The sequence below is a fragment of the Pithys albifrons genome, chromosome 13 (assembly GCF_047495875.1).
Source record: "Pithys albifrons albifrons isolate INPA30051 chromosome 13, PitAlb_v1, whole genome shotgun sequence".
Taxonomy (NCBI): domain Eukaryota; kingdom Metazoa; phylum Chordata; class Aves; order Passeriformes; family Thamnophilidae; genus Pithys; species Pithys albifrons.
The window spans coordinates 19,518,273-19,538,295 of record NC_092470.1 but is presented as its reverse complement, the minus strand read 5'-3'; the positions used below and the strand labels follow the sequence as shown (position 1 = coordinate 19,538,295).

The following is a 20,023-nucleotide window of genomic DNA, read 5'->3' as shown; positions in this document are numbered from 1 at the left end:
GCTGCATAATTCAGGGAAGTGCCTTAATCACTTTTTTGACATCGCTATTATTTACCAGGATGCAAGTCCAGTTCCATTTGTTACACTCTTTGCAAAGATGGACTGGATGTTTTATCTTGTTTTGAAAATACATCTGTTTTTGTCAGGGAACACAGCCAATAAGAGCCCAGAAATGAAACATTTCATTTGTTACTGAGCAGAGCTTTCCATCAGCTTTAACGGTAAAGATTTCCAATAATTTGGTGGGAGGTTGAGGATCTACATGTCTATTAGTTTCCTGTCACTGTGCTGAGGCTCCCAGGGGAGGACTCTGGGGAAAATTCAGAGTTTCTTTTCTCTCCAACTTCAGGACTGAGCCAGGTGAGCACGCAGGGGTGGGAGCTGGTTTTGTTGGGATGCAGCACGTCTGTTTAACAGCTCTCAGTCAAACATGGGCATGATCCTTGGGAGCCACATCTGCAGCCTGACTGCCCTCCCTTCCCAGGTCCTCAGAGCAACCCCTCCCAGCCCCTCACTTGTGTTTGCTGCTGCTCACTGAATTCTCCTCAGCCTTCCTCTCCCCTTCCTTTGCCAGTAACCCCTTTCCTCTTTTCATCCTTCCATACTGCCCTTCAATAACTGGAATCCTCTAACTCCATTAGCTCCATTTTCCAGCAGAAAAACAGATGTTGAGATGACTTTTCCCTGTTGGTTCTATGTTTGGAATGTAAGCAGAAAACACCTCCCCTAATCCTTTCTGCCTTTCTCAGCTCTCCAGGAGAATTTCACCCAATTTGTCTTCATCAAAGACAGACATTGTAATGAATTTTACCTGCAATGAGTGGCTGCTGAGCCCTGTGGCTCCCCCCCAGGGGGCTCAGGGGGCTGTGCTGTGTTCACAGTGTGTCCCAGCGGGAGGTTTGGCAAGGACTGTGCCCAGCCCTGCCAGTGCACCGAGAACGGCACCTGCAACCCCATCGACGGCTCCTGCCAGTGCCAGCCCGGCTGGATCGGCATGGACTGCTCCCAGGGTAAGCCCAGCCCTGCTCTGCCCCCTCTCCTTGGAATTTCTGTGTTTGCTGAGAGTTAGAGAGGGATCTGGGAAAATCCCTGATGTCTCACAGCCACTGCCTGGCTCACTTTATAGCTCATTTCTTCTAATTAATCTAAGTTGGCTTTGGATTGAATTAGTTTCTGCATTTGGAGCTGTGACTGGCTTTTATTCCAGGAAAGGGAGGTCACAAGCTCCTATCAGGAAAGAAGGCTCCATGCTCCCTTTTAATTTCTAGCTGGATTCCCTTTTATTTATTTTTTTGAAAGCGTTTTCTTTCAGCTGTTACATTTAGAATTTATTAACCAGTAAATGTTTTCATGTACCAAAGTCCCAGAACTGAGAAATTAGGCAGCTGAAATATTTCTGTTAAATGTAATTTAATTGTAAAAGTCAATGTGGGCTTGGAGGGATGGAGGATTTCTTCTTGAAAATTGCCCAGGTAGAAGATTGGCATTTGCTGATCCCAAAGTGTCATTTCCTGAGAGCATCCCTTAATTGAAGCTCGATCACAGGGGGAGGCAATATCCCATCATCCAGAAATGTTACTTCATATTCAGGATACAACTAGCATATTAGACAGCATTCCAGAGGAAAATATATTAAACTCCAAGTGATAAAGCAGGAATCGGATAAAAACAGACGGCTGTAATTCTGCTTTTATTGTGTGTCTTGCACAGGCAGAATATTGCTGTCACTCAAAAAGAGAGAAAAAAAGACAGAAAGCTGCTCAGATTCCTCATTATATTTAGCCATGTAATTGGGGAATGGCTGTTGGTTTCTGTTAACCTTGAGGAAAGGTGTTTTTTATTTAGTGAGAGACCGCTGTGGGCTGGGGAGGCAGAAGGACCTGGTTGTGCTGCTGTGAGCAAAGGGGGACGTGCTGTTGGCTCAGTTACCTCCTTGTGGAGAGGGTTTGGCTCTCCAGGGGCATCCTGGCAGCCTCTGCCCCCCTCCTGTTCCACTCCTCACCTGGAGCCCCTGGAGCTGCACTGCAGACCATTCAGCTCCCTCTCCAGGGCCAGCTCTGGGGGCACTGCCAGGGCTGCAGCTCTGCCTCTCAAACCTTGGAACCTCAGCAGCCTCCCAGGGAGTGGCCCTGGCTGAGTCCAGCAGGGTTTGGAAAACTCTCCAAGGCACTGGGGGGGTTTTGGGGTGTCTGTGCAGGGCCAGGAGTGGGGCTGGATGGTCCTGATCTCCCTTCCATCCCAGCACCTTCTGGGATTCTCTTCCTGGTTGCTCACAGCAAAAATCCTTCAGGCCAAATCCCCTTCAGCTCCACACTGAGTCAGTTCAGTGACCTTTTGTTTGGTTCACATCATGGCAGGTTTTTTGGCTGTTCATTCTGGGCTTGGGGGGGAATGTCACGTGCCAGCAACTGGCACTGGAGCCCCTGGCACCCTTGGAAGTGGGCATGGTTTCTGTACTTCCAGGTTTCCTGGGAACTGTGCCTTGTTAATTCAGGTCTTTAATAGCAAGCCATGGGAAGTGCTTTTTTAAAGCAAAAATATAGTTGTTATATTGAAGGGCTATCATCATTTTGGATCTTTTAGTCTGGCACTAATAACTGTAACTTACTGCCTTCACTTTTTGGAGGGAGGCTTAAAATAATTTTTTTAAATGTATTAATATTGTACTTGTTGAAATATAAAATAGACCCGGAGATTTTAATTTAATATTGGTCCCATCAACAAAAGCAATCTGAATTTCTGGATGGGAATTCATATTGGAAGAAGTTTTCTTTACATTTTTACGTAATTGGAGCAGCACCCTGTGCTTCAGCTGAATGTGGTGATTTTGGTGGTTGATTGCAGAGCAAAGCAAACCTGAATAGCTGGGCTTTATTATGCAAGAATTCCAGAATGTCAAGAAGAAAATTAAATTACCTCCATATCTTACAACCCTGTCTAAATTGTCTTCACAGATAATGCCAATAAGGGAGAGTGCCCAGAGCACACAGAGGGGTCACAGGCTCTGTGGCTCTCAGTGCACAGCTCATCTTTCCACCTGACCTACTCAGGGAATCCCAGAATCCCAGAAAGGTTTGGGTTGGAAAGACCTTAAAGCTCATCCAGTGCCACCCCTACCATGGGAAGGGACACCTCCCACCTTCCGTTGGCTCCTCTGGACTCTCCAGCAGCTCCACATTGTTCCCAGGGCTGGAGGCAGCTCTGCAGGGGGGTCTCACTGAGAGGGGCAGAATCACCTCCCTGACCTGCTGGAAGAAATCCCTGTGGCAGGGCTGACAGCATGGGAGAGGTGACAGGTTGGCACCAGCGTTTGCAGGGCAGTTCCTGCCTTGGGAGAGCCAGTGATTGTCGTGGGAGAGCCAGTGATTGTCGTGGAAGAGTCAGTGACTGTCCTGGAATGGCCAGTGACTGTGCTGGAATAGCCAGTGACTGTCCTGGAGTAGCCAGTAACCATCCTGGAATAGCCTGGGACTGTCCTGGAATGGCCAGTGATTGTCCTGGAATAGCCCGGGACTGTCCTGGAAGAGCCAGTGACTGTGTTGGAATGGCCAGTGACTGTCCTGGGATAGCCCAGGACTGCCCTGGGATAGCCAGTGACTGCCCTGGGATAGGCAGTGACTGCCCTGGGATAGCCCGGGACTGTGCTGGGATAGGCAGTGACTGCCCTGGGATAGCCCGGGACTGTGCTGGGATAGGCAGTGACTGCTCTGGGATAGGCAGTGACTGCTCTGGGATAGGCAGTGACTGCCCTGGGATAGCCCGGGACTGTGCTGGGATAGGCAGTGACTGCCCTGGGATAGCCCGGGACTGCTCTGGGATAGGCAGTGACTGCCGTGCCCCCGCTGGAGTCTCTCAGGTCCTCCCTTCACGGTCGCTGCTCCGCATCCCTGTCACTGCTCGTTTTCTGTCGCTGACGAATGTCTCTTATTCCCGCAGCCTGTCCCGCCGGGTTCTGGGGCCCCGATTGCTTCCACTCGTGCAACTGCCACAACGGAGCGCAGTGCAGCGCTCAGGACGGGCAGTGCAGCTGCACCCACGGCTGGACGGGGCTCTACTGCACCCAGCGTAAGCCTTGGGGGCCGGGCAGTGCCAAAGCGTGTGCTGCTGCCTCGTGTCGCTGCCGAGAACTGCAGCCTGCCCTGCAAATCCGCCTGCTCCTTCCCGGGATAACCTCACACCGCCCCCAAGGGAACGGCTTTATGCCTTTAAAGGAGGGGCAAATCGTTGAGGTTATTGCTGCCTTGTCAGAATTTGCTCAGTGGATGTCCCTGCCCCTGTATATGTGGTCTGATTTAGCAAAATGAGGTGTCTCATCCTACTTCCAAATTGCCAGCACTGTGCAGGAGGAGATCCAATTCTGGTGAGCCTCTTGAGAAGGCTCTTTGACTTGCAAGTAATTGATTGATCTCTGGTGTTTCAGAGAGTTTCTGTTTAGCATCTTCTTTCACTTCTTGAAAATGTAGTTTGTGTAGATGGGTCAAGTTTTCATTCTTCTGGAACACTTAAGAGGCAATTCTGTAAGAGATGAGAAACATTACTTGAAGAAAATTGGCTGTCATAGTGTCTCTGCATTTAGACCATCAAATAAATGTTATTAAATACACAGAGGCTGAAAATCCATAGGTTTATAGGCCCACACATTTTGTGCTGATAACGCATTTGGGTTTGGGTCTCAGCTCATTTCTTAGTCTCTCCTTCTCCTGGTTCCTGAAAGGTTGCCCAGCTGCTTTCTATGGAAAAAACTGTGCCAATGTGTGCCAGTGCCAGAACGGGGCCGACTGCGACCACATCACGGGGCAGTGCACGTGCAGGACGGGCTTCACAGGCAAGCAGTGTGAGCAGAGTAAGTACCAGCAGGAGCTCAGCCTTCTGGCTCTGCAGGGAGGCTGTGCCAGAGCTCGAAAATGAGGTGTTCTATCAGCAGGACGGGGACCCAGGCACCTCCTGTGTGTGACCCACAGGGAGGAGGTGTCTGTGGAACACGGGGCAGTCTAAGCAGGAAGGAATGCAGTGAGTCCTCTGCCACGTGGGCCTTGTCATTGCCAGACTGAAGTTAGGTGAGAGGAAGGAAGGCACTGCACTCAGTGCTGCCTGGTTGGAGCCTTCCCAAAAAAACTTGGACCTGATTAACACAAAACCAGCTTCAAAGCTGCATCATGCCTTGCTAAAGCTGTTGGGAGCAGCAGCAGCAGTTCCTCAAGCACAAAGGAAGACAGAGGGTTAAAAAGACTAAGTCCTTTCTGCTCTCTGCCTTCCAAGGAATACTGGGGCTTTCCTGCATAACTTGTGCTATAGATGTGGAGCAAACAAGACTCATCTTCACAGTGAGAGCAGATCAAGGAGACAAAGTTGTTTGCTGTTTTGGGAAGGGCCTGAGCACGTGTCTAACAGTGAGCTCCAGTCACCTCACTGGGGCCTGGCATGTCCTGCTGGCACTGCTGTCCATGTCCCACTGGCACATTTAGCAGGCTGTGCCAAATGGCTTCTTTAGAGAGCAAGGAGTGGGGGTAGTGGCAACTGGAGGTGCCGTAGCTGAATAATTACTTGTTTGTCCACTATAGTAAATCACAGGAAAATCCTCACACTCTTACTCAGGTTCTAAATGCAGCTTGAAATCCATCTCGCCTTACCCAGGCATTAATTCCACAGATTCCCTTCCCTTTCTGGGGCAGCAACATTCCTGCTAGGTTTGCCAGGGAAGGCTCTAGCTGGAGCTCACCCCGTGGACCTTTGTGAAAGTATTTGTACTTGTAACTTAATGCAGAAACACCTCCTTGCACAGCCTTGGATTGAGCAGAGGGAATGTCTCAGGACCAACCCTGTGCTCCTGGGAGGGTTGTTTTGGCACCACTGTGACTCTGGGAGTGCCCAACTCCCTGGGCATTTGGGGACACCCTGACTGCAGCCATCAGCAGCATAGGAAGCTGAAAAGTCCCACAGCAAAACTGCCTAATAGCAGATTTTATACAAGAAACTACTTTTTAATTTGACCTCTGTAAAAAGCCTGAGGCTTTCTTTTCTATCCGAACAACAATGTATTTATTTGTTTGTGTTTCTACTGTTTAATCTAAAAGAATCTCTTCATTAAGACTCCTTCCTTCCCCAGATCCTGCTGAATGGGCAGTCACACTGCATTGCAGATGAAATGCCTAATTGCAGGCATCGTTTCTGTGGTGCAGTCCCAAAATTTAGGCTTTATTCATTTTAACTGGGCTACAGTTTACCAGCAGAATGAGCATTAGTGGTAATTTTTTTTTCCTTATTCGAAGACCAGCAGATTTAAGAAAAAGATACAACTTTAATACACATTGGAAATCATTATACAGATACTGGCTACAGTTCAGTGCTAAATATTAAATTTTGGCTACTAGAAGCTACTTAGAGATTGATGTCAGGGAGGTGTCTCATGCTGTGCAAAGCATTTGCAGTGGCACACAGGGAGTCACACCTTAAACAAGATATATTCTATAGTTCCAGTGTGAGTGCTTTCAGCAGTGCTTCTTCTCCATGGAAGAAGTAAGTGGGATGTGACAGACATTGTTTCTTCCAATTTATTATTGAATAGTGCCTGCAGAGGTAAAGGCAGCTGCCTCCAGATTTATTGTAATAGCCCATCGTGGTAATTGTATGAATAAATTTCTCAGCTGGACATTCAATCATTTTGTCTTTGATAGAAATACAAAGACAGGGTGGAAATTCCTCCTGTGTTAGGAGTCCTGGTACAGAAACAGAGCAAATCAAACCCTTCAGATGCTCCATTCTGTAATTCCACCTACAATGTTCTATTCACCTCCTGGCACTCGTAGGGATGAGTAGGAAAGCACGTGGGATTTGTTTGGTTAAAATCTATTGGGTTCATAGGAAGGTTCATTAAAACTTTCCTTTGCAACTACCCCATGAAAAAAAAATGTAGATTGATGGAGAATGCTGAGCTCTGTCAGGATGTTGTCTGCAGCTTCTGAGCTCATACTCTGCTAAATTCTGAACATTTATAATGTATTTCAAAGCTCTGAAGCCTTTGTACCCACTCCTGATTTCATCCTTGGGAAGTCTTGTGTGACTTTTCCAGAAAGTTGTACATGAACTACATTTATCTTCTGCTTTAAAATAATAATAATCATCTTACATGAGGGTGTTATCTTAGAGACCTTGAAACCAGGGAGCCCTTTCTGCTGAATTTCCCATTGCCCCCATTCCTGACAAGGGCAGGAATCCTTTCCAACGCTTTTCTTTGGTTCCCAGAGTGCTCCCCAGGGACGTTTGGTTACGGCTGCAAACAGCTGTGTGAGTGCATGAACAATGCCACGTGTGACCACGTCACAGGAACCTGCTACTGCAGCCCAGGCTTCAAGGGGATCCGCTGTGACCAAGGTACAGTGAGCTCTGGCTGGAACCCCCTCTCTCCTCCTCTCTCTCTCCCTCTCCAATGCTGTACTTTGCTTTAAAAAACAGTGTTTCCCAAATGCAATGCACGGTTGGATTTACGGTGTGTTATGAATTGCTTTTAACAGCGGCTCTTATGATGGAAGAATTAAACCCCTATACTAAAATTAGCCCTGCTCTTGGATCAGAGAGGCACTCAGTGGGAGCAATCATTGGAATTATTATTCTCCTTCTAATTATTATGGTCTTGCTGGCACTGTTTGTGTGGTATCGACGGAAACAGAAGGAGAAGGGCCATGACATGCCAAGTGTATCTTACACCCCAGCCATGAGGATGACTAATACAGATTACTCACTTTCTGGTAAGGGTCTTTTTTGTTAATCAAATATAGACTTGTGCTCCTGTGTGTTGGGGAAATACGAGTTTCTGGGATGTGTAACATGTGTTACTGAGCCTCAAAAATAACGACACTTTGTCCTTCTCCTGAATACTGTGGTCTTTAAACACATAACAGGGTCAGGAAAGCAAATATAACTTCCAACTGATTTAAATGTGGAAGTTTGCTTAGCACAGCACAGGACATACCCAGGCAAGGGATGTGCTGTGTGGGGTTTAAATCACCTGCATTCCTGTGGCAGTGCAGAGGAGGCTTCCCTTGGTGAAACCTTGAGGAGCCTTTTTCTGCATGAGGAATGGGATTGATGGGGTCAATCACAGGGTTTGGGGCTTGGCTGTGCTGCAGTTTGTGATCTGAGGTGTCCTTTGGTTGTCACTCTGTGCTGTGTGCAGACCTGTCCCTGTCACCTGAACAGCTGGTGTGGATTCTCTTCCCAGGAGCTGGGGAAAGCAGGAGGGAGGAAGGGGAAGCTCTTTAGGGTCAAAGCTTTCCTTCTCATTTCTGTCTGCTGCTGTGGAGAACAGCTTTTCTTGGCAGATTGGCAAGTTTTGGAGGAAGTGATCTCCTTTCTAACACTTTCTCCTCTGGCCAATATCAGAGAGGATGTCAGGTGGGAGATGTGTTTACTTTGTTTTGGTTTCCTTGCTGCCTCTAGTGGGGATCTTCTCAGGATTTGCTGCTCTCTGACTTCTTCTCTTCCCTTTAAGTGGCTGAAACTGTGAGTCCCAGTGCCCACAAGCCCCTGGCAGAGGCAGAGGTGGCCCAGCAGCTCTGCCTCCCTGGGCCTGCACTGCCCTTTCCTCCCTGCTCCCCAGAGCAGGTGCACAAGGCCCTTGGGCTCCTGTGCTGTCCTGGCTGATGTGGCTGGAAGTTTCCTGCTGGAATTCCTGCCCAGGGTGCACCTGGAAGGAGACTCTCCCATCAATTCAATGATGGCAATGCCTGGCTCCACCTGGAACTTACTCACAGATCTCCTGTGGCACTTCAGTCCTGGTGTCAGGGACACCTTCTCCTGCACTGGGATGTCCCACCTCAGGGACTCTCTCCTGAACACCATTGATAAGTTCATATCTGACCACTCAGCTCTGCACTAGAACATTCCTCCTTCTGACAGCTACAAGATGGGGGGAAAGTCATCCTTGGATTTCCTCCCATTCCTTCTTGTGTTTGAATCTTAGCTCTGCTGGCTCTTGCTTAAGCTGCCCATGAGTGGAAGTGTTGACAGAGAGGGCTCATCTGAGCCTTGAGGAATTGCCAGCACAACTTGGCCTGAAATCTGTCATTTCAACATCATTTGAGGAGCCAGAGCATGAACATGCATGGAAAGACAACTCCTCTGCCCAGCAGTGAGGCTCTGGGTTCCCAGAGAGCAGATCACAGCCCCTGGCATGGAAAAATGCCCTGAGCTTTGCAGGGATCCATTTCTATCCCACTGGCCCCTTGTCCATCCGTGTACAAACCTGCTCCACCTCCTTTATCCCTGTGCTTCCCCAGTTAATGTGTGTGGCACCAGCCCAGTGTTCTCCAGAGCCACAGCTCAGACCCTCAGAGTGAGGGGAGAAACACTGGTGGGAGCTCATGAGTGGAGTTACTGAGCAGCTCCTCTCAGACAGGGGAACAGAAACACCTCTGTTGTTCTTTCTCCATATTTTCCTGTGAATGGAGACTTCCCAGTGGGCCTGGTGTCCCAGCCTCACTCTGCAAGAAGTCTGAAGAAAGGCTTCTCCTGGGAAGGGATTCCCTCATCCTGGAAGGTTAACATAGAGAGATGATTTTCCTCCTCATCCATGGAGATAAGCCATGATGTTTGAAGATGTTGGTGGCCCAGGACAATCTTTGTAGGTTTTGTCTTTGTGGGCATTGACTTGTCCTGTAAGATGTTCTTCATATTCCTCTCAGGTGCAGCCACCTATCCCAGAGCTGCTGAGGCCACATGAGCCTTAACTCCATGAGGGAAAAGAAATGTTTTAGGGATGGCTGAATTCCTGGATGCACCATAAATATCTGTGGGATCACACACCTCATCTGCATTGACCATGGGGTCTCCTGTGGCCCCTGGGCAATGGCAGTGAGTTTAATTGTGGCCTTGTGGCATTGCTGCTCTGTGCCAGCTCAGTTTGTAACAGCCCTGAAGCTCCTCACACCCCAAACAGCACCAGGTCAGGGGTGTTCCTTGGCCTTCTCCAGATGGAAACTGGATAATGGTTCTTTCCTGTTCATCTCAGTGTTGGGATGCAGAGACTGGTCTTGTCTTCTTTCTTTGTGCAGTACTTGTAGCAATAGATATTTTATCACTTGGGTGGGGTCAACCCTCTCTTTCTGGAGGCCACAAGAACAATTTTCTTTCTGCTCCTCCTTGGAAAGCTCTGCCATCTGAGCTTGCAGAGAAGACTGAGAAGTTACACACACACTGCTCCATCTTCATCTCATTACCAATTGCCTGCAGGTATCAGCATTGTTTCAAGTTTTGGTCTCTGTTTTAGAAGGGCATCTTCAAGTTCTAGACAAGAGCTTCTGAAAACTCCCTGCCAAATTCTCAGTGTCTTCCAGTACATTCTCCTGCTGAGGGACCTTCTACCTGACCATCCCAGTGACCATCCCAGCCTGGGCCTTACCAGTGCTGCTCCACTCCCAGAGAGCAGAGAGACAGGACAAGGTCCTGGTGTGCATCTTCCTCAGCAGAAAATGGGGTGGTGGATTCTGAGCTAAGGACTATCTGGATGGCAAGAGAACACATGTCTGAGTGGTGCAGGGGTGTGTTCAGAGGGTGCTGAAGGACAGGAGCAGCGCTGCACAGAGGAAATGGGTTCCAACCTTCTCCTGAAGTTTGTGTGTGGATTAAGGGCAGAATACTCTGCAGATGCTCTTGTCCAACGAATATAATCCCGTGTAAACTCCTGTACTTTGGCAGGAGTTCCACCTGCATGGCTGCAGGACCCAGCTCTCTGTGGGCTGTGCCATTGTGGCTCTCCTGAATCACCAGCTGTTCCTTTGCCAGTTTGCTCCCATTTGGGTACTGCTGGTGTTGTTGCAGGACAGAATCACATGCACAGATCCCAAACTCCTGGAGGCAGCAATTTCTTCCAGCACATTGATTTTTTTCTGGAGGATGTTTTTGGTCTTTGTGTCCTCAGCTTTTCTGAGGCTGATAATCCCTGCATATGTGTAAGAGAGATTATAAAACCCTTGGGCAGCCCTGGGACTCTCTGCATTGAGGATGAAGGATGTGGCAGCAACACACACACTCAGCCCAGCAGCCAGAGCAAGGGAAAGCCACCCATGCTGGGAGAGCTTATCCACAGCACATGGATCTGAGAGCAGACTGGCCCAAAAAAGCTGGAGATCAAAATGGTGCTCCCCAGCAGGAAAACAGTTCATTGCATCCAGAAAAGGTTTCAAAGTGTGGGTTGTTCAGTTCGAGGAGGTGGGCACAGAAGGAAAACTGTGTGGCAGTGCTGGAGAACAGCAGATTTCTTATCAGGACTTTCACAAAGATTTGAGTATGGCCTGGAGTGACGTTTGAGGTCCTACCAAGGTCTTGCCAAACTCTCTGGTGTGGGTGGATCCTGTGCTGAGAGCCAAGAGCTCAGCAAAGCTGGATAAAAATGAAGCCCTGTGGATCCTGAAGCCTGGACAAGAAATGCCCTGCACTGGTGTGTGGTGGGAAGTGGCACAGTGACCCCTCCTGCCTGGGGTCTGCAGCCACCCCCTGGCACTGTGTGGGCAGAGAGAACCCACAGAGAACCAGAAAGCAGCTCCCTTTGGCAGCTGGACACTCTGGGGTTGGTTTTGCTGCAGTGCTCACTTATTCCCTTTCCTGTGGCTGGCCCTGTGCCCACAGCAGTGCCCTGCAGGGTGGGCACCACTGCTCCCTGTGCCACCCACAGCTGGGGTTTGGGGCAGGAGCTCAGCCTGTCAGGGCATGAACCTCCATCCAGACCTCGTGGGTCTTCTCTGGAGCAGCCCCAGCCTTGAGGGGCTCACAGCAAGACTCGGCCATCCTGTGTCCCTTCACAGGTCTGATCTCCCCGTGGTAATATTAACATCACCTCGGGGCTCTTCTGGTTTTAATTTAAATTATTCCCTTTATTTTAAGCATGTAAGTATTCCCTTATGGTTCAGAGCAGAGTAAAATTCTCACCTTTGTGAGGAGAGGCTTTTTTGTGGCTTGTGGGGGTTTTTTGTTGTTCCTTTTTTTTTTTTAAGCAGGACAGCATTAGATTTGAATTTGATTGAATATTTGCAGCCAGCAGTTACAAGAGCTTCACGAATAAATGTGTAGAAAATGGACTGTGCTATCGAGGTAAATCAGCCTGGTGGGTACTTAAGTATCGACCAAATGGAACTGTGAGGAGGAATTCTGAGCACAGGGTGGGGAAGGAGGAGGCTGTGCTGGTGGGGACGAGCTCAGGGTCACTCACTCAGCACTGTGGGCAGGCTGGGAGGGTTTTATTTCAGCTCCTTTTGGGGGCAGGGAACAAACCACGGCCAGATAAAGCATGGGTGAACTGGTGAGGTGCCACCTGGTCCCTGCCCTCAGCTGAGTGGAGAGGGGTGGGAAGGGCAGGGTTGCTGTGGCTCAGCCACCAACACACCTGCAGAGCAGAGTGTGCCTTTCCAAGTGTTTCCTGATGTCCACACTTACCTGGGAGCACAGGCTGTGAGGAGGGTGAGGAGCAATCCCATGCCAAGCCCTCCTGAGCAGGCTCAGGGCTGTGTGGGCAGCTCTGGCTGTGTTTGTGGTGGGCACACCAACACCAGGTGGGGTTCCAGCCCCCCTGGCAGCCCCAGTCTCGCTGGCACACCCCAAGGGACACGTGTTTTGTGGGTATTTGATTGCAAATACCCCAGAGCTGGAGCTGGGCGTGGCAGAGCCGTGGCAGGAGGGAGCTCAGTGCAGAGACTTTGGCTCTGGAATCACATCCTGCTCTGCTCAGGAGCTACAACCCTGGACAAGAACTCAGGCTCCAGGGCTCTGCACCCCACGGAACAGAGCTGGCCCCAAACATCCCCCTGAGTGAGATACCCCACCCTGCAGACACAGCCCCTGCTCCCAAACAGGGTGTGAGACACCGCCCTGCAGGCACAGCCCCTGCTCTGACACAGGGTGAGATACCCCACCCTGCAGGGACAGCCCCTGCTCCCAAACAGGGTGTGAGACACCGCCCTGCAGGGACAGCCCCTGCTCTGACACAGGGTGAGATACCCCACCCTGCAGGCACAGCCCCTGCTCTGACACAGGGTGAGATACCCCACCCTGCAGGCACAGCCCCTGCTCTGACACAGGGTGAGATACCCCACCCTGCAGGCACAGCCCCTGCTCTGACACAGGGTGAGATACCCCACCCTGCAGGCACAGCCCCTGCTCTGACACCGGTGTGAGAGACACCACCCTGCAGGGACAGCCCCTGCTCTGAAACGGGGAAATTCAGCTCGGTCTGGATCTCCACAAGGTGTCAGCAGAGCAAAGTGCATGTGCAGAGGAAGGCAGAGGGCAGAGGGAACCCCTCAGTGCCAGCCAGGTGGGGATGGGTTCAAACAGCACTTCCTTACCCTTCCCCCATGAAGCTGTTCCCCATAACCAACTTCTCTGCCTGCAGTTCGAGCCTGTGGTTTATTAAAACCCCTTCATTTGCTTCTTACAGGGCTTTGTTGTTTTAATGATGCTGCTCCAGTTTCAATTTTCCAACCCTTCTTCTGATGGTACTTTGAAATATTTATCAATTTGTTATGCAGCTGGAACCAGATTGGGATTGATGTTTCCATTAGAACTGCCAGGATAAATATGATGTCTTTCTTGGAAAATGTGTTTTTAAGTTAAACTGAGGAAATAGATAAAATGTCTGTGAGCATCACAGTGTAACTGCCCAGATTTGCCTTGCAGGGCTCCAGCTTTGTTTTAATGAGCCTTTGTACAACGTGTAAAATGTTTTGGACTCCTTGGTAGGGCTGCAGCCCCTTGATTTCTAACTGTGCTGCTGGTTTGGTAACAGAAAGGTTTCATTTGCTTCAGAACTAGAGGCTGTTCTGCTCAGCAGCTGATACAAGGTTTAGGTGTTGCAGCCCAGGCTTTTCCCAAGTTTTGCATTCCCTCCCTCACCTGCAAAGCAGCTGGACTGTCAGGAATGGGGTTTTTAACATCTTCAAAAAGATAATGCTGTATTAATGAAATATTTTGCTTTTTTTCTCTTATATGTAATGCTCATAGTCAAGAGCTGCACACCATAATTCAGGACAGACTGTACATGCAGATGTTTCACAACACCCAGAGCTCTAACAGAGATTTCTCACCTCGATTGTCTCTACCCTGTGTTGAGTTTCTTAAGGACTGTTTTGGCTTCCAGAGTGTTTTGTGATGACCTGTTTTCTCCCCAGATGTATCTCAAGGTAGCAGCAGTGCACACTGCTTTTCCAACCCCAGCTACCACACTCTCTCATGTGGGGTGACCTCCCGCTTCTTCCCCAGTAATCTGGATGGAAACAGCTCCAGGAAGGTAGATATTCCCCACCCCCTGTGGCAATGTTCTTATCAGTTCAAGGAAACCAGCCCCAGCACTGCCTGTTGGATCCTGCTGTCTGCCAGACTTAGAACTCCAGGGGACCGTTCCTGACACCCCAGACAGGGAAAGGTTGGCTTTCCCCTCCCTGGGAATGTCACTGGAGTCTCAGCCCAGGCTTGTCTGGGTCAGCAAGGCTTGTTGATGTCAGCAGCTCTGAGGTGTTCTTGCTTCTCAGAAGAGATAAATCACCAGATAAATGTGATTATCCAGGAATGGAACACAAGTAAAGGAGTGAAGCAGCAGGTCAGTAATGTCACTTTGCTGTTCCATTGTTTGCCAGCCCAGCAGACACAAATTCCCTGCTGGCACAGACAAGCAGGAGGGGACCTGGGGGGCTTTGAGCAGTGTCCTGACTCAGCCAGGGCCATTCTGGGAGCTCTGCTGTCAGCCCTGGCTCTCCAGCAGAGCTGTCCCACCTGTATTCCTCACAAATCCAGGAGTACCTTCCTTAGGGCATGTTGCTGTTACTCCCTCAGCTCATTCCTGGACAACACTGAGTGCACTCACCACTCCAGCAGCAGGTTCAGACATGGCAAATGGTAACACAGCTCTCCTTTGGAGCCTTAATAAGCCAAGGTGGGACAAAGCAGAGGGAGAAAAAGGAAATGCAGGTGGTTTCATCAAGTTGTCAGCTTTGAAACTGATGGTACTGGCAGGCTCTGTCACCTTAATCCAAATGTCACTGCTGACTGGAAAGCCACAGGAACAAGATTAATGCAAAAAAGACAGTATTGAACAAGACAGGCAAAAATATCTCTACATGTGCTCCTGGAAGTCATTCCTTAGTTATTAAAAGAAAATCTCATTAAAATGTAATAGAAAGGCTGGCTCCAGAGGTTTCTCAGAGAAATGTTTGGGCAGATGTGTAAATATGTTTCCTGATGTAGATGGTCCCTTTGCATCCTGCATTTTGCTCCCCAAATTGGAAGTGCAAACGCTCATAATGTCAAATTTGGGATGAGTGTCCATCTGGACCACTAATCCTGCTGCAGGAATTGAAATGAATTCAGGAAAGGTCAAAGCCAGCACCCATCCTGGACTCCCAGGCTGCAGGGCCACCTTCTCCCAGAACTGCTGCAAAGATGGAGCTGCTGGAGAGGTTTAAGCCCCGAGTGATGCTCTGGGATGAGTCTGGAAGCTGCTCCCCTGTGCAGCACTGGCTACCCAGAGTCAGTCAGCAGGTTGTCCTGAAAGTCACTGAAAGAAGAACCAATGGGTCTGGTATTTTCAGGGCATTTATCTCAATATATGGCCTGATACTTCCTTTAGCTCTCCCAGCACCTCACTCATTAAGGGGAGCACTTTGCAGTACCAAAGAGCTGAGGTGGCCAAAAACACACTTTGTGTGCCTGAGCTCTGCAGCCAAGTGAGACAGAGGAGCACAGAAAGCCTCTCTGGCTGCCTTAAGGAGTTCCTTGCCAAAGCAGCTTGCCTGGTGCCATTCCCACTTTGTGCAGAGAAATGAGCACAGGTTGTACTTGGAGGGTTCATTCCTTGGTGGTGCCCGCTGGGGTCGCAGAGGAACCAGCACAGATGCAGAGCCAGAAACGGCAGAGGAGTCTCTGCAGTGCTGAGCCAGAGCCCTGGCTGGGCTATCCTGCCTGTGCTCCAAGGAGATCCTGCCTTGGGGCCATGGGCTGCAGCCATTCCTCTCTCCCTGTTCTCAGGCACTGCTTGGGCCAAGGGCAAAGGCAGGACACGGGAAATGCAGCCCCGCTCCGGTCTGGGCAGGGCGTTCTCTGCTCTGCTCCCCCTGCCCCTCTTGTCCTCTGTCTTATTTTGCCTTTTCTCTCCTCTTCCCTTGGGGTTCTCTCCACTCCAGTATCTTTGTTTTCTCATATCCCCTGTCCTATTCCCTTTTCTCCCTCAGCTCTCCCCAGGTTGTTCCTGTTTTCCCTCCTGCTGTCCCTGCCCTGCCCCAGCCCCAGGATCTCTGGCTCCAGGGCTGCCAGCACAGCTGCCCACGCTGGGGCTGTTCAGTGCTGCCCTCAGGGGGCTCAGGGGCACTCCCTGGGCAAGGGGGTGGCTGAGGATGGCTGAGGGCAGGAGCTGAAGGGCCCAGCTCTGAGGATCCCAGTTTGGGAGGTGGGTCCCTCTGCTCAGGACAGGAGCAGTGCCAAGCTGCCCACACCCTCCCAGGAGCAGGGGAAGGTGTCCCACCTGCTTGTTTCCCTCTGCCAGACAGACAGACAGACATCTGCCCCCAGCTCAGGACCCCACACATCACTGAAGTTGCTGAGAGGCAGAAACGAGTGGAGGCATTAAATGCCCAGGGCAGGTGGTTGTGCCAGCAGAGCCCAACCTGGCACACAGGCAGAGGAAAACAAGTGGGAGGAGAGGAGGGAGCACAGAGAGGAGACTGAAAAAGGCTTGGCTGCCTTTCTGTGGCACAGGGAATGCTGAGGGGGAGCTCGATTGCCATCTCTGCCTGCAGGCAGGTAAACAGGGCAGGGAGGGAGCTGTGACTGAGGGGGCAGTGCTGGCACCAGAACAAATGAGGGGGAACTGGCCACAGATGCATCGAGGCTGGAAATGAGATTTCGAACATCACAGCAGTGAGATGCTGGAATGGCTTCCCAGGAAGACTAATGGGACAAAGCAATCTGATTACTGCTAAAATGGAGCTTGATCAGCTATCTGAGGGATTATGTGGCTGGGTGTTTGCACTGAAAGGACTCAGGGACTCTGATCAAAGCCCTTCCAGTCCTGCGGCCCCAGAGCCTGTTCCAGCTGCCAGCAGGAGCTTGTTGGGCCAGGCTTGGTCTCTGTGCAAGGGCCAAGGGAATGGAGCTGCATCTCTGAGGCTCCCAGTGCAAGATTTCACCTCCCAGCACCTTGCCCAGGGAACTGCTCCTCACATGTGGGCGAGTTTGCCAAGTCAACTTGAGTGAAATGCTGGCCCTGCTGAAGTGAAGAGACATTTCACTGTCAGTTTAAGTGAAGCCCAAACTTGACCTTTGCTCCTACAAGTAGGTTTGGCCTTTTTTCTTACAACCTGTGCAGCAGAAACTAATGATGATGCTGCCAATTGCCAAGGAGTATCAGACATGAAATCAAGTGAGATTGTGCCACAGAATTACTGCACCAAAACTTTGCAAAGCAGATAAACAGAGATAATCACCTCCCTCCATCACTATGGCTTCCCTTCAGAGCTCTCACTGAGCTGAAGACCAGATTTCAGGACCTGTTTTGCTCAGAGGACATTTGGCAGAACCACCCTCAGCTCTGTACTTGAGCTTTGAATTGTGCATTAAAACAGGGATATATCTCACTTTTACTGAGCCCTGCAAAGTTTGGGAGGAATCCTCTGTGTGAAGCAGGGGCTGCTGCTCTGGGCACAAGCAAATGGAGGATTCTCACCTTGAGCTTTTGCAAAGCTCATAATTCCCCCCTCACCCCTCCCAGCATTGCAGCTCCAGGCCAGGTGTTGCTGCTTTCTGCAGACATCATAAAAATCAATTGCTATTAGATGGCCTGAATTTTTAAAGCCAGCAGTTTCACATCTATTAAAGGAAGTTCTAAATTCTACCAGAGAGTTCACATAAAATTAGAAACTGCAAAACGGAGGTCACTGGAAATGGTCTGAGTGGATGTCACCCAGCTCATAAAAAGGAATTCAGCCACAGAAAGCATCAACAAAGCAGCTTGGACTAAAATCTGCCCAGGAAAAAGGAAGATGCACATGCAGAGTGGCTGCAGAGCGTTCAGGATGGGCAGGAAAACTGAGCAGCACTGGCTGGAGCCTTGGAAATCTGGAGCCAGGAGTCAGGGAAATGAATGGCAAAGCCCTTATCGATTGTCCTCCTGGAGAATCAAGGGATGATGGAGCTGCTGCCAGCACTTCTTTGCCCAGTCACCATGGACTCAAAAACCCTGGGCATTGACAAATGGCTGGTGGGGATCAGGTGGGCACTGCCATCTATGCAGGCAGATAATGGCTTGGATCTGCTCATGCTGGAGTCTCGTTGGGCTTAAAGCAAAAGTTGCCAGAGAGGAGGCAGTTTTAACCAAATTGCTAAAATTACCAGCTAGGAATTTTAATGGAGGAGTTTAGTATGAAGGATTTCTTCCTTCAGAAAAGCAATTTTGCTTCACACTAAAAATTGAAGTATTTTCTGTCTTAAAAAAAAAGAAAAAAAGTTAACAAATTATAGTGTGTTAAGAAATGATAGTGGCACAAAGAGACAGCTATAATCACATTTCTTCCTAATTGCTGCATTCAGAAAAACTTAGAAATGTCCCCAAATCATTTCATTAAAAAAAATCAATTCTAGCCCGTAGCTCTTCATGCCAAATTTTAGGTTTGTGAGCTGATTTATAAACCCTGCAAACCCACAGCTTTTAATAGAAGCCCCAAGACTTTAATGAATGTTCTCTGAGTGGTGCAGCTGGGCTGGAATCAGCAGTTGGGCTGGAAATCAGGATTAGGGCTGGAAATCAGCATTTAGATTGGAGATCAACAGCTGAGTTGGAGACCAGGAACTGAGTTGGAGATCAGCAGTTGGGTGAAAAATCAGCATTTGGGTTGCAGATCAGCAGTTGGGTTGGAGATCAGGAACTGGGTTGGAGATCAGCCCCTGCAGCTGGGCAGGGATTGCTCTGAACATGCTAAGCAAAAATTAATGAGAGATTGGCAAAAAGGAAATGTTATGGTAGTTTTGAAAATTTTCTTTCAATTTTAGCCTCCTTTTGTTAAGCACTTTCTTGTAAACACAGTAAAATAGCAGAGCTGAGCACTCTGAACAGAGGCAGGAGGATTCCCACCCTGGAAGCAGGAGGATTCCCACCCTGAAGCAGACACAGGAGAGCAGGGATGGCTCCTGACTTTAACTTTTCAGAAACAGGGTTGGGCTTTGCCCTTGGGTTGACACTTCCTCAGGACCAGCTGCCTTCCAGCAGGTGTGGCTTTCAAGGGGAGAGTGTCAAGGAGGAGAACTCAGCAGCTTTAGCAAGTACAGCAGTTCCCAGACTGTCCCTGCTGGGACTCAGCTGATCACCACTGCAGGGCTTTGCAGAGTGGAGCCCCAGGCTGGAGGAGTCTGTGCCCCCAAACTGCAGCCCCTCTCCTTCCCTGCCCACAGAGATGCCCCAGTGACTCCCCCCAGGTCTCCAGAATGCCCATCCCGTGGCTGGCACCGTGTTGTGTTTGAGCACTCTCTTGCTGCAGTGAGGCTTGGGCAGGGGGCAGAGGAGTCCAGAGCAGGTTGGCACGGGTGGGCAGTGCCCAGCAGCCTTTCCCAGGTGCTCAGAGGGTCCAGCTGGCACGCTGGAGGGGTGTTTTTGCAGCAGCAGCAGTGTCTGGGGCAGCCCTGGCAGGTCTGCACAGGGCGTGGTGCTGCTCCGGTGCCAGGGGTATTTTCCTTGAATTGAGAGAACTCCTGTCGTTGTCTCCTTTCCCTGGGCACACGGATGGCTCAGCCCCTGCCCTCAGTGCCACACAGCCCTGCCTGCATGCTGGGTAGGTGGGTTGGGGCCATCCATGTCCATCATTGCTGCAGCATGTGCCCCCTGCCCGCAGGCCCCCCGGGCACCCCGTGTGTCCCAGCATGGCTGTGCCCATCGCTCGCTGGGTGCCTTCCCTTTGTGATTTGCCCTAATGCTGGTGAGCAACTGCCAGAGATAAAGGATGAAATGTGAGGCCAAGGGAACGTTCCTCTCCCCTCTTGGTCCCTGGGCTTAGTC

General features: G+C 50.1%; 1 protein-coding gene across 13 annotated transcripts in view; it reads left to right on the top strand.

The window, feature by feature from the left end:
• Positions 1-20,023, top strand: part of MEGF11 (multiple EGF like domains 11) — a 274,889-nt gene that overhangs the window by 242,228 nt on the left and 12,638 nt on the right. For 7 of the 13 annotated variants that reach the window (XM_071568006.1, XM_071568011.1, XM_071568009.1 and 4 more), the window contains 6 exons: positions 882-1,010; positions 3,937-4,065; positions 4,715-4,843; positions 7,243-7,371; positions 7,512-7,745; positions 14,157-14,275. In XM_071568006.1, coding sequence (XP_071424107.1) covers positions 882-1,010; positions 3,937-4,065; positions 4,715-4,843; positions 7,243-7,371; positions 7,512-7,745; positions 14,157-14,275 — 869 coding nt within the window. The remainder of the gene's footprint in view (positions 1-881; positions 1,011-3,936; positions 4,066-4,714; positions 4,844-7,242; positions 7,372-7,511; positions 7,746-14,156; positions 14,276-20,023) is intronic. The other 6 variants (XM_071568015.1, XM_071568014.1, XM_071568012.1 and 3 more) reach the window with 2 other exon arrangements.